This window comes from Macrotis lagotis, chromosome X (assembly GCF_037893015.1).
Source record: "Macrotis lagotis isolate mMagLag1 chromosome X, bilby.v1.9.chrom.fasta, whole genome shotgun sequence".
Classification (NCBI taxonomy): domain Eukaryota; kingdom Metazoa; phylum Chordata; class Mammalia; order Peramelemorphia; family Peramelidae; genus Macrotis; species Macrotis lagotis.
The window spans coordinates 651847758-651860143 of record NC_133666.1 but is presented as its reverse complement, the minus strand read 5'-3'; the positions used below and the strand labels follow the sequence as shown (position 1 = coordinate 651860143).

At 50.5% G+C, this 12386-nt stretch overlaps 1 protein-coding gene across 1 annotated transcript; it reads left to right on the top strand.

Moving 5' to 3' along the window:
• The first annotated feature begins 2910 nt into the window (after nt 1-2910).
• Nucleotides 2911-12061, top strand: PLPP2 (phospholipid phosphatase 2). The gene is made up of 6 exons (XM_074204907.1): nt 2911-3046; nt 5523-5674; nt 6526-6803; nt 7058-7115; nt 7266-7442; nt 7662-12061. Exons 1-6 carry the CDS (start codon nt 2995-2997, stop codon nt 7803-7805), a joined length of 861 nt encoding a protein of 286 aa, XP_074061008.1. The 5' UTR covers nt 2911-2994; the 3' UTR covers nt 7806-12061.
• Nucleotides 12062-12386: the final 325 nt, after the last annotated feature.

Here is a 12386-nt window from a genome sequence, read left to right as displayed (position 1 = left end):
GACGTGTCCTGTCGTATCTGAAATTGGGAAGGCTTGTTGCCTTACAAAAACAGACAGCCCATACCTCTGTTTGAGCTAAGGTCCTTTTAGGCAATGACGATTACACACAGTTGGCCATAAATGAGGGCCTATGAACTCACCACTTGGGTTCCATGACACAAGAGAGCCCTGGGTTGGGGTTTAGAGTGCCTAGGACTTGTCTCCTAGTTCTGTTATTGATGTCTTTAGAGAGGTGAGTGTGTAGATGTGTAGTTACTGTCCCAGTTTAGAGAAAATCACACATGTGGTTTGTAATTTGGATCCAAAAGAGGTATTTTTCTATAATAACCCTTTGCCATCCTGAGACTAAACAACTGCCAAATCTTTTTGCAAGTTATTCCATTAAAACTTAATTAGAAAAAAGTCTAGAAGCAATGACTGAGAACAGTGTCGATTACACAAGCATTTATTACCAACTGATGGGTTCTGCTTGCTGAGAGCAGTCAAGGGGTGGGGGGACCAACTGAGACAGTTCTGGTCTGTTTCAGAGATCTGGTCCTGGCCCAGAGTAGAAAAGTCTTATCAAATTTAGTGGTTCCAAGGGTCTTTAGAGATGGGTATTCAAGATCCTGCTAGGCAGCTACCGCTGTTCAGGCAACATGAAATGAGTAAGAACAGGGACACCAACCAGAGTGGAACCTAACATTGTCTCCCTCAGACTTTGCTTCTTTGGTCTCTGTTGCTGCCAGTGAAATGACTCAAGAGTATTTTAAGGCATATTCCATCATTTAAACTCTGGGCATTTTCAATTCAGTTTCGTTGCACAACAACTTGTTTTCCTATATGCAGTGTGAGTACAGACTGCCAGGAGGAAAAAATTAGCTTGTCATAACTACATCTTATGTTCCTTCCAAAGGAAAGTCCCTTCTTCATGGAAGAGGAAGTTGACTGGAGGAATTCATATATTTTCCTTGCCAAATTTGAACCTTCCCTGTACTAGATGTTTCCCTGTTGGAATCCATGACCCCACCCTCAACAAAGGTGGTCATTTTCAAAAAACATGGAACTCAGCTCCTGAGGCAGTTTCCAAGAGTATTTGGTTATAAGACACGCCACTTAGGGAGACCCTTGTAAAGAGGTGTTATGTAAAGGATCTGAGGGTCACATCTAGTGGAAATGAAAATCATGGTGGGTTCTGGGATTGGTACAAAAGACCTATGAGCCAGATACATGTAGGAATTCTTTTCCCAACTTGGAAATTTAGCCCTCTATTTCCACTTGTCCAGTCTACTATCCCATCCCTAATTTAGTCCAATATTTTGTAGATGAGAAAATTGAGGCCCAGGGGATTGAGGGTACAGCTAAAGTCACTAGGGTAGTAGGTGTCAGAGCTAACATTTGAATCTGTGTTCTCTGACTTCTGATTCGGCTCTCTTTCAATCCAGGAGTGTTTCCTCCCCATCACTTCTTGAAGTGGCAAGAGCCCCGAGTTGGGAATCAGAAACAAATTCCTTTGATTCAATCTTCCCCACCTCCATCTTTGTGAACTGGTGTTGGACTAACCCGATTTTAAGGTTCCTTAATGATTTTAAGGCTCCAGAAGTGTCCTTTCCTAGTCCCAATAACAGCCTTTTTTTTGCCTCCCTCAAGTGTCCATCAATGAAAAGATCTCCCTGGGCTCTTCACAACCTTGGGTGTGGGGAAGTAAACTGCTTTCACCCAGGTGTATTAGGGACCTGGATTTTGTAGCCCCTCCTCCCTCTCTGAGAACCAAAGGGAACTTTAGGACAATTTAACAGCTAGTATGAAGTTCTCATTAGCTGCAAAGTATCATATTAGATTTTGGCCATATCAAACTTTTTAAGTCCTTACCCTCAAGGTGCTTACAGCACATGAGAAACAGGATCCAAGGTCCTATGCGTCAGAAGGACAAAGGTCCAGACAATGGACTCCAAGAAAACTGGAGAAGGAAGAAAACATCTGCTGGGGGAAGGGGATGGGGAATAGGCAGATTCATCAGTCTTTATGAAGGTGGTATCAGAATTGAGCCTTTCGGAATGAATTGGAGAGGTTGGCAGTTTAACAAATAGCCCAATTTTGCAGTTGAGGAAACTGAGATAAGCAGGTCACCACTAGTGTCTCAAGTCCCAGCCCAGGGTTGTTTGTATCCACTGCATCCATCACCCTAGGACCTCTGATTTGAGAAGTGATCTTTGTCGTCCATGACATCTGGGAGGTGTACCACGACAAGCCCATGCATTGGATTTGAGTGAGGGGGACTGTCCTAGGTCACAACCTCACTTTATCCTCCAGAGCCCCCTGGGCCCCGTGACCGGATATAGCTCAGCAAGACTGGAGATGGCCCTGGATGATGTGAGAAGTGTGTCAAGACTCACTCCTGGGTCCCAAAAACCCCCCCTTCCTCCATGAACAAAGGAAAGTCGGGTTAGAGGGGATGATTTAAGGGGGTCCAGGGATGAGATCAGACCTGGAGGGACTTCAGCTATGGCAGAGTACCCCTCAATTTACAGTTGGTGAAACTGAGGCTGGGGTGGGGGGGAAAGGGACAATGCCCAGGAGAAGGGGCCAAAGGCCATTTCGACTCCGCCCCATCCCCCAAGACTGGGAGCCCTCCAAAGTGAGGGGAGCCGGCGCGTCGGAGGCGCTTCCCACCTGCTAGGCTGGTGGACGGGGCGGGCCCGCCGGCGCCCCTTCCCGGCCCGAGGCCGCGGCCCGGGAGCCCGCTCCTTCCAGGCCTCCCTCTCCCTCGGGGGCGGGCCGGGGCCAGAGTCCAGCCTCCCCGCCTGCTCCCCGCCTGCTCCCCGCCTGCTCCCCGCCTGCTCCCCGCCTGCTCCCCGCCTCTCGGGCGCCATGTGACGCTGCTCCCTTTCCTCTCCTCCCCTCGGCCCAGCCCGGCCGGCCTCCCTCCGGCTCTGCCTCTCGGACCCCCGGCTGAGGACCCTCTGGGGCAGCGGAGCCCGGGCCGAGCCGCGCTCCGAGCCAGCCGGGCCGGCTATGGAGAGGAGCGGGGTGTTCGTGGTGCTCGATGTGGTGTGTCTTGTGGTCGGTAAGCGGCGCCCCAGCGCCAGCCCTTCCTCCTGTTGGGGGACCCCTCCCCCGGCCAACTGCGCCCCCCATCTCCGCACGTGCGGCACCCCGACATGGGGGGGGAGTGAAGAAAGGGGGCTGCTAGCTTCCCGTCGGCTCCAGGGGGAGTGCGCCAAGGGCCCAGACCTTGGAGAGGCTAGAACTGGGGTGCTTAAAGCAACGCCCCCCCCCCCAGACTGGGGAAGGATTCCCCTACATAGAACACTCCTGGGGGGGGGGGCGGAGGGATTCCAACCTCAGCTTTGCGCCTGCCTCCCTGACTTTGGGGTGAGCGCCTTAACCCTCTTGAGCCTCAGTTTCCCCATCTGTAAAATGAAAAGATTGGACTGCACTGGGTTTTTACAGCTATTCTAATCTAATCTATGGTTCTTTAAGTAAACTCCTACCAATAAAGGGGAGTTTCTTCGGAAGAGAAGGAAGTTGCCCCCCCCTTCCAACCTGGGTGGATTGTGTTAGCCCCCTTTCCTCTAGTTTCCTTCCCTGGGGCAATGAATCATAGCTGGGAGGGAGCCCCGACCAGGGTGATCTCTGCCTGCCCAGTCTCTGGCTGGAAAGGGAGACCTTGGGGTTGAAGGCCAGAGGTTGACAATGATCCGGGTCCCACCCTTAGCTCACACCCAGCCTCTAGATTGTTGAATGAATGAAATTTCGGGGGCTGGACCTCTTGATTGTCTTTCCTTCCTTCTCTACTCCTCTAACTTCCAAATTTGGAGGATTCCCTTTGGGCCTTTCTCAGCCCCAACTCCTGAGGGCGGCCTTGGAAAACTTCAGAACCTAGAACAGAAGCACTGAAATGACTAGCCCAGGAGCTACAGTCTGGGAACCAAGTTTAGAGACTTGTCCAAGGTCACACAGACTTCCCTGGCCAGGGCTCTGATTCCCAACAAACCGGAACCAATTATCCCTCACACACCTGCCCAATGGGACCGAGCAGAGTCAGAGCAGAGCTTCCTGGCTTCCTGGCCTGGCCCAGTCCCAGAAATTACAACTCTAGGGAGACATAATTGTAGACCGTGACTGTGGAGTCTAGGGGGCAGGTATGGGTTAATCCAAGCGCTGGGGGAGGGAGAGGGACAATTTGAGCTGGGACCCTGGCCCCTGCCTATCCCAAACCAGTCTGACTGGTTGGTTTTCCTGAAAGGGGGAGGGGGGGAACTGCTGCTGACAGCCTGTTGGCCCCCTCCGATCCCCTCCCCCAGGGCCTAGACAAAGGACAAAGTGTTTACTGTGGGGTTGACAGACAATAGCCCAGGAGGCTTGGAGCTGGGGGAGCCAGGGCTAAAGGTAGCTCTTTAAGGTGGCTTTGGGGGAGGGGAATCCTTGGGACCTGGGCTTGCTGGAGCTAATCCCTAATCCCTCCCTAATGGAGGAGATGGGAAGGGAGCACTTGTCCCCTGGATCACGTTAATACCCTTCCCCTGGGGCCCTGCGAGGGACCTTTCTGCTTCCTTTCTGTAAAAATGGGAAATGAAGGGGGAGTTTCTTTCATCTGTATGGTCCAGTAAGTCTTTTCCAACTCTTGACAACCCTAACCTGGTCCACCAGAGATGATAGAATATTAGCCCTTTATTTTTCAAGAGGAGAAAAGGGAGATCCAGAGAAGGAGAGCAACCTGGGCACCTTTCCTTCTGCCAGGCCCCATGGCAAAGGATTCAGGGTCTTAGACCCCTTGGTGAAGCCCTTACCCAACCTTCACAGAAGATCATTTTCCCTTACTTCAAATGTGAGAACACCTCTTTACCTCTGGCACCTGAGGAGAGAGAGTCCAAGGCCTGTGCATGGGTGAGGCTGGTCCAGGGGGCCCTGCCCTGTCCCACACCTGAAAAACAGCAGAAAAGATGCCACCTGTTAGGCTGGGGCAAAGGGTAGGCAGAGTGCTTCTGGGCAAGAGCTACTCCTGCTGGCAGGGAGAGGATGGGAAGAATACTGATTCTGAAATTAGAAAAACTGGGGTTCTAGGCTTTTCTTTTGCCACTGACTCCATCACCTTAAACCGGTACGGGCAGAGGGCCTGATCTGGAAAATGAGAGAGTTGGATTCCATAATCTCTTAAGGGACACCCTACCCCCACTTCCTCAGCTCTGACATTCTAAATTCTAAGGACCCTCCCAGCTCTTCCAGCCTATGTTCTAAGGACCTTCCCAGCCCTGATACTCTGTATTCTAAGAATTCTTCCAGCCTTGATACTTTGTGATCTAAGGACAACTCCCAGTTCTGACTTTCTGGGTTCTAAGGACCCTCCCAGCGCCGACATTCAGAGTTCTAAGGATCCATCCTCCTAGCCCTTTAAGGGCCCTCCCAGCTCTGACACTTAACCTAAGTTCCAAGGCCCCTCCCAGCTCTGACATCTGTAGTCTAAGAACCCTCCCAGCCCTGACACCCTGTGTTCTAAGGCCCTCCCAGTGGTGATGTTGTTCTGTATTCTTTATTCTAAGCTTCTCTGCCCTTTATCATCCTGACCCTGGTGAACTCTCCCTACAAGAGGGGCTTCTATTGCAGCGACGATACCATCCGATACCCCTACCGCCCTGACACCATCACCCACGGCCTCCTGGCTGGTGTTATCATCACTCTCATCGTCATCATTGTAAGAATGCCCTGCCTCTGGGAGCAGCCAGTCTCAAAGGGAAACTGGCCTCAAGTGGGGGTTGGAGGGACAGTGGTAGAGGGAGATTTTTTTTCTCTAATAAGAGTTGAGGGGGCAGCTAGGTGGCACAGTGGATAGAGCACTGGCCCTGAAGTCAGGAGGACCTGAGTTCAAATCTGACCTCAGACACTTAATAATTGCCTAGCTGTATGACTTTGGGCAAGTCACTTGCCCAAAAAGTCTTGCAAAAAGCTAAAAAAACGAACAAAAAAGCAGGGAAAAAGAGTTGAGACCGCCCTGCCAGAGTTAGGAATGCCACTACCACAAGTTGGGGGGAGATCTTTCAAGGCAGTTAGCAAAAAGAGCCTAGCTTAGGGTATAAGAAGAAGAATAGGCTGGCAGGGGTGTGGGGATGGGGGGATCAAGAAACCTTTGGTACTGCTAGACCCAGGGAGAAAAAGAAGTGTGAAAAACAGTCAATAGTCTAATGGGGGGACAACACGCAAACAACCACCAGCAGCCTCAGAGTCAGTCACAGCTGGCAAGTGTCTGAGGCTGAACTTGAACCAGTCCTCCTGACTCCTGCTCCAAGTGGTCTGTCTTTTTGTTTTGTTTTTTGTTTTTACAAAGTAATGGAGTAAGTGACTTGCCCGGGTAATTGCCCAGGTAATCTGAGACCAGATTTGATCTCAGGTCCTCCTGACTCCAGGGCCTGTGCTCTATCCACTGCACCACCTAGCTGCCCCTAGATCACCATACTCTTCATGAGTTATCATGTCCCTTAGATGAACCCCTCTCCTGGGTCCTTGCTGAGCCCTGTCTGAGTCCCCTAACCAGCTTCCACTTGACAGGTCTCATCTGGGGAGGCCTACCTCGTCTATACTGAGCGTCTCTACTCCCGGTCCAACTTCAATAACTATGTGGCTGCCCTCTACAAGGTCCTGGGCACCTTCCTCTTTGGGGCAAGTGTGAGCCAGTCCTTGACTGATCTAGCCAAGTACATGATTGGCCGCCTTCGCCCCAACTTCCTAGCAGTCTGTGATCCTGACTGGTCTCGGGTCAACTGCTCCAGCTACGTCCAACCTGAGGCCGTGTGCCGAGGAAGCTCCTGGAATGTCACTGAGTCTAGGTAAGCCAAAAATGTCCCCAAAATGCATTTCCTCCTTTGAGCCCTGACTTTCCCAAGGCAGGAACAGGAAGGATGAAACTAAAGACCCTTGCAGCTCTGACAACCCATCTCTCAGCTTTGCCCTTCTGTTTCCTGAGGGCCCTCTGAGATTTGATCTGGGTCCTATGATCTTACCTGGTACATCTTTGTGGGGGATGTGGGAGGGGTAAGGGAGATTGTTAACCCTCCAGGACATGGTTTTGCTCCTTCCCTAGGTTGTCCTTCTACTCGGGCCACTCCTCCTTTGGCATGTACTGTATGGTCTTCCTTGCGGTGAGTGAGCCCCGATGAGCTTCCTAGCATTCCTTAGTCTCCCAATTAGACCCACAGCAGGATGGGAAAGGCTGGGGAAGGGAGGAAGGGAGAGGTGGGAGAGGTCCTTCCCCCAGCCCAGCCCCATGAGCACTTCAATCTCTCCTGCAGTTGTATGTGCAGGCCCGTCTCTGCTGGCGGTGGGCGAGGCTCCTGAGACCCACCATCCAGTTCTTCTTGGTGGCCTTTGCCCTCTATGTGGGATATACTCGAGTAGCCGACTACAAACACCACTGGAGTGATGTACTGACTGGTCTCCTGCAGGGGGCAGTGGTGGCTGCACTCACGGTGAGGACCCACATAACACCCCTTGGGGTTCTCCTCGGTCTCCCCCATCTTTGGGACATTTGCACTCTTCTCCTGTTCTACCTGCCTCTCCTACCTCTCCTGCCTCTTCCCCTTCTTTCCCGATAGTCTTTGCTTTTCTGGTTCCTAGTAAACCCTTAATTTCTTTTTCATTAATTCATTTATTCCTTCATTCCCCTCACTGGCCTATTCCCCTTTCAGGTACGATATGTCTCAGACTTCTTCAAGGTTCGCCCCCCTCAGTCCAGCCCAAATGAGGAGCTGGAACGGAAGCCCAGCCTGGCCCTGGCCCTGACCCTCACTGATGGGGACCGCAATCATTTCAGCTACAGCGGACCCTCCTGAGCTGCCTCCCACCTCTCCCTCTCCTTCTGGATGGACGTCCCTCTGGTCCCGGACTTTCATGTCCCTAGGCTTGGTCCTACTGGTTAGGGGGAAGCTGCTTTAGGCAACTCTGGTTAGCTGCGTCTTGCCCTCTACTTCCCATCTGGGACTGAAACCGAGGCAGGATATGACTGGCTAGGGTATGCTGTCTGTAGAAACGCCAACATCCTACACTCGATTGGGGAGGGACTGGGTGGGATCTACAGCTTTGCTGTTTTTGTAATTTAACTTACATTTGAGTTTGTATTGGATTAGAACAACTCTGGAGAGGGGGAAGGGGGACTGGTTCCTCCTCCTCAAGCCTGGCCTGGTCTCTGAAAGTTGGGAAAGGAGGAAAGAAGGCTCCTTCTCCTTTCATTCCAGCCCCATGCCATTTGCCCCTCTCATATTCTGAAGACTGGATTCAGTAGCTTCCAAGAAAATGGAGAAGGGTTTGGGTCCCAGGGCTGTCTTCTCCAAACCCAAGGAGGGCAGCCCTAGAGAGAAAGAAACCTTTGAAACCCCCTCTGTCCACTTCTTCCCTGCCCTCCTGTGAGTCAGCCCAAGAGGACCCCCCTACTCCTATTTCAACCCCCTGGACTGCCCTCAAATTCTTTACCAGTTTGGAAGGGCAGAGAAAATGTCTGAGCTGAGAGAACTCAAGAGATCATCCACTTGAACCCTTTGTTTTATAGTTGGGAAACTGAGGCCTGGAAGAGACAGGGACCTTTGGGAGGTCACCAAGTGAGTCATTGTTTTAGATACAGAACAGGAATTCCCCATCTCCCCAAATCCTAGCCCAGGGCATCCATCCTCTCTCACTGGCTCAGGCAAGGAGCACCCCTCCTTCTTGGACTTCTCTCAAGAACAATTTGAGGACTCTTTCTGCTTGAAAAGACCCTGAGCCCTAGGCCTGGAGCTGGAGGAACCTGTTGGGGCACTTCAAAGTAATGGGGGAAGGAACAAAGTGTTTCTCCCCCCCCCCCCACTTCTTGGAACCAGAACTCAAAGCCTGAGTGATTAGGAGGGGGTAGACACAAGCCCTGGTAGTTCTCCCCTTTCCACCTGCCTCTTATTGGGCCTAGGTATGTGGTGCTGTGGATAGCCCCAAATGCTGGGATCCTGGAGAGTCCATTCTTGGGCCACTCACTTGGAGAATTTCCCTACCTATCCTTCAACTCTTTTCCCTCATGCCCGGAGGAGATGGTCTACAAGACCCCTGGATTTGGAGGACATAGCTTCCAGTTGTGCTGGGTGACCTCAGGCAGGTAATTTTTTCTAGACTGTTTCCAACAGGATTCTGTGATTGCCATTTCAGCAAAGGAGTTGGCTCTGACAAGGGAATGTCATGCACGACTGCCATGTTCTTCAGATTATTTTTCTCTCCTGGAGTCAGCAGCGGGAGAGAAAGGGGAGGCAGGAGGGACATAGCAGGAAGAAAAGAAGCCAGAGTCTTCAAGAGCTGAGTTCAAATATGACTTCAAATGTGTGACCCTGGGCAAGGTATTATCTCCAGAAGGCCCCTGGTCAGTGGCACTGTTGTTTCTGGTAACAGTTCTGTGATCACACATTAACCTTTATCAGGTGCCCAGAGCCCTGGAGCTAGAAACATGACTGCTTGTTCTGGAGAAGGGAGGGTGGCAGGGTTGCTTTGTATATCCAGGGGGTAGCTTAAGGACACTGAGGTAGGAGGAAGGAGGGCAGGGCCAAAGAGGCTGACTGGCAACAAAGACCAACTTAGAATCCTAGCTTGTCCCAGCCGGGAGACACTTCAGAATGGGAGACATCAGAGAAGGGTCTTGTCTAGGGTCACTCAGCATATCAGAAATACTGCCAGAACTTGTACCATTGGCTTCCTCTTTCTCAGTCCCAGGCTCTTAAAAATGCCTCTGAAGCTGCAGAGATCAGGTCTTGGAGGAAAGCTCAGAAGTACTTTCCTGGTCCAAGAGCAGGAGCATGGCTCTTCTTGCCTGAGCATATTTGGGTACCACCTATAGGTCAGTCAATCTGGTCTTCCATATGACACACAACCCCACTCACCTTGTCCAGGTGAACTACATCCTCACATACTTAAAGGGCTGGCAAGAAGTCTAATATTTATACAATGGAAGAATTTGCAATTGCAAGATGTATTCTCGATTTTCAAAAATAGAAGAATGGAGCCTCCAAACCGTTGGCCACTAAACTTTGATTCCTAGGGAAATTTTAAAATGGATATTAAATAGCTGGTTAGTAAATATCTGAACCAGGCAGACTTCAGCAACTAAATTTCCTTTTTGGGACAAATTATCTTAAGTTAGTCAGTGAGAGAATTCCATAGAGGTGGTTTTAGTGGCATATAGATGTAATGAGTCAACAATGGGACAGGTGAAAAATGGAAGAATGTCCAAAGGAAGGCAACCAGGAGCGTCTGGAACCCATGCTCTGTGAGCTTGAATGTGAAGCTACTGAAGGTCAAGAGAGATGAGAATTGTTCTATTTGCCCTGGAACCAGGAGCCATATGAATGGTGTGAAGAGGCAAATGGGAGTGTCAGGAAAACCTTGCTAATATTGTCCCAAAATAAGATGGGCCACCATGGTGAGATGGTGAGATGGTGAGCTGCCCCTGGTGGGAGGACTTTTAAGTTGAGATTGAATAGATCCTTTCCAGATGGGTGATAATGGGCATCCCTTTTGGCTATGGATTGGACTGGTGACTGGCTGCTGAGGTCCCTTTGACCTCTCAAATGCCATCTTGAACTTCCATGTTGCCCCCCATAATAAATGGCCTCCTTACTTCCTTAAGTCTCCGATGGGGTCCATGATTTGGCTGGTCTTCCTCTACCACTGTGAGTCTAGACCTTCTCCACATCTTAGTTTTAGAGAGTTCCTGATTGAAAGTTTGAATGACCCGAGCAGGGTCCCACTATTGAGAATGGGTTGGAGGCAATATAGGTTTCACTGTCTCCAAGACCAGTTCCCCAGGCAACTTTCTGTTTGAGTCCTTTTTATGTGTTTTACATATAAATGAGGCAGCTTTATGGCACAATGGTTATAGTGCAGGACCTGGAGTCAAGAAGATATGAGTTCAAATCCAACCCTTGGTACTAGCTGTATACAGCACTGAAGCAAATTTCTTAACCTCTGCCTTGGTTTCCTTATCTGTAACATAGGGATAATACTCACACCTACCTCTTAGGCTGGTGAAATAATTATTGTAAAGTGCTCAGAGCTCTATAAATCAGCTGTTTTGAGTATGCTTTTATATGTATATGTATTTCCTTGAAATACAGGTTCTTTGTAGATAAAAAGAAATTGTTTGTGTTTGGATTTCAGCACCCAAATAGCAACAGACACATGGCAAGCACCCAGACGTTTGTCACTGGGTTGTGCACTGACCTGGGAAGGAAGCGTTAGCCTGCCCTTGGTAGGGAAGAGGGCTGAACTGAGAAGCCTCAGGAGACTAGAGGCTGGCTATCCTGGATGTCTGAGAGCACCCTGGAGAGTCTTGGTCATCCCAACCCATTAGGTGATGGGCTGGTCGTTGCTAGAGGCCTTTGTTGGATGGCAGCAGATCCAGGAGGGGGCAGCAAAAGCCCAGCTTTCCCATCTTCAGGATGTTGGGCAGGGCAGGGCCAGCTGGGCCGGGCTGGGCCAAGCTAGGAGCTGCCTCTTCCCTTAGCTCAGCCTTCCGCTTCCTGTCCTCACAATCCTAAGGGATTGCCTAAGACCTGGCCAGGGCCGTCCTCAATCATGTGATATTGCCTCGCCCCAAGTGGGAGGTCCGTGGGCACCTCAACCTCTTGCCCTTAGAAATTCTGCTCTTTGCATCCGAGTTCACCTCTTCCAGAAGTTCCCTCTGATTATCTGGTTATCTGCCCCCCCTCCCCGGATTATACAATGCTTGCTCCATTCCATCTTCCCTGTCTGAGGTTGGATGGGGAGCTGCCCTCGGAATTCACTGCATCTTCCCCCAAAGCAGAAGCTCCCTGAAGTCAGGGCTTTGTCTTCCTGCCCCGCCACCCCGGGAGTTTCCCAAAGGCTGAGGAGCAGTGGAACAATCACTGGTCTCCCCCTCCCTTTCCTGCCCCTGCTAATGACTTCTCAACACACAATCTCCTCCCTTGAATGATAATGTTAATAATGCCAATACACGTTAGTAACCTCTCCCAGAGTGGTTGTTCCGAAAGGACTTTGAGCACTGGCTTTGGAGTCAGGAGGAAGGAAGTTCCAATCCAGCTTCAGATTCTTACTGGCTGTGTGACCTTGGGCACTTAACCCTGACTGCCTGGCATCCAGGGCCATCTTCAGTCATCTGGATCATATCTGACCACTGGACCCAGATAGCTCTGGAGGAGAAAGTGAGGCTGGTGACTTAGCACAGCACCCCATCACTCAAATCCAATTCATGTGCTTGTCATGGCATCACATGGTCTTCAAAAATGAAAGATGAATCTTATTATGTCAAATTAAAAGCTATAGGATCCTAGATAGAAGGTTGAATGGGACCTAGGAAGCCATTTACATAGGTTAAGTGACTTGCCCAGGATCATACTCCTAAATCCCTAAACCTTTCCTTTCTA

Bases quoted from the DNA above. Each gene is read 5' to 3' on its own strand.
- PLPP2 (XM_074204907.1), top strand. From the start codon at position 2,995: ATGGAGAGGAGCGGGGTGTTCGTGGTGCTCGATGTGGTGTGTCTTGTG. The intron at 3,047-5,522 runs GTAAGCGGCGCC...CTTTATTCTAAG, and splicing joins TGTGGTGTGTCTTGTGGTCG to CTTCTCTGCCCTTTATCATC. The intron at 7,116-7,265 runs GTGAGTGAGCCC...TCTCTCCTGCAG, and splicing joins ACTGTATGGTCTTCCTTGCG to TTGTATGTGCAGGCCCGTCT.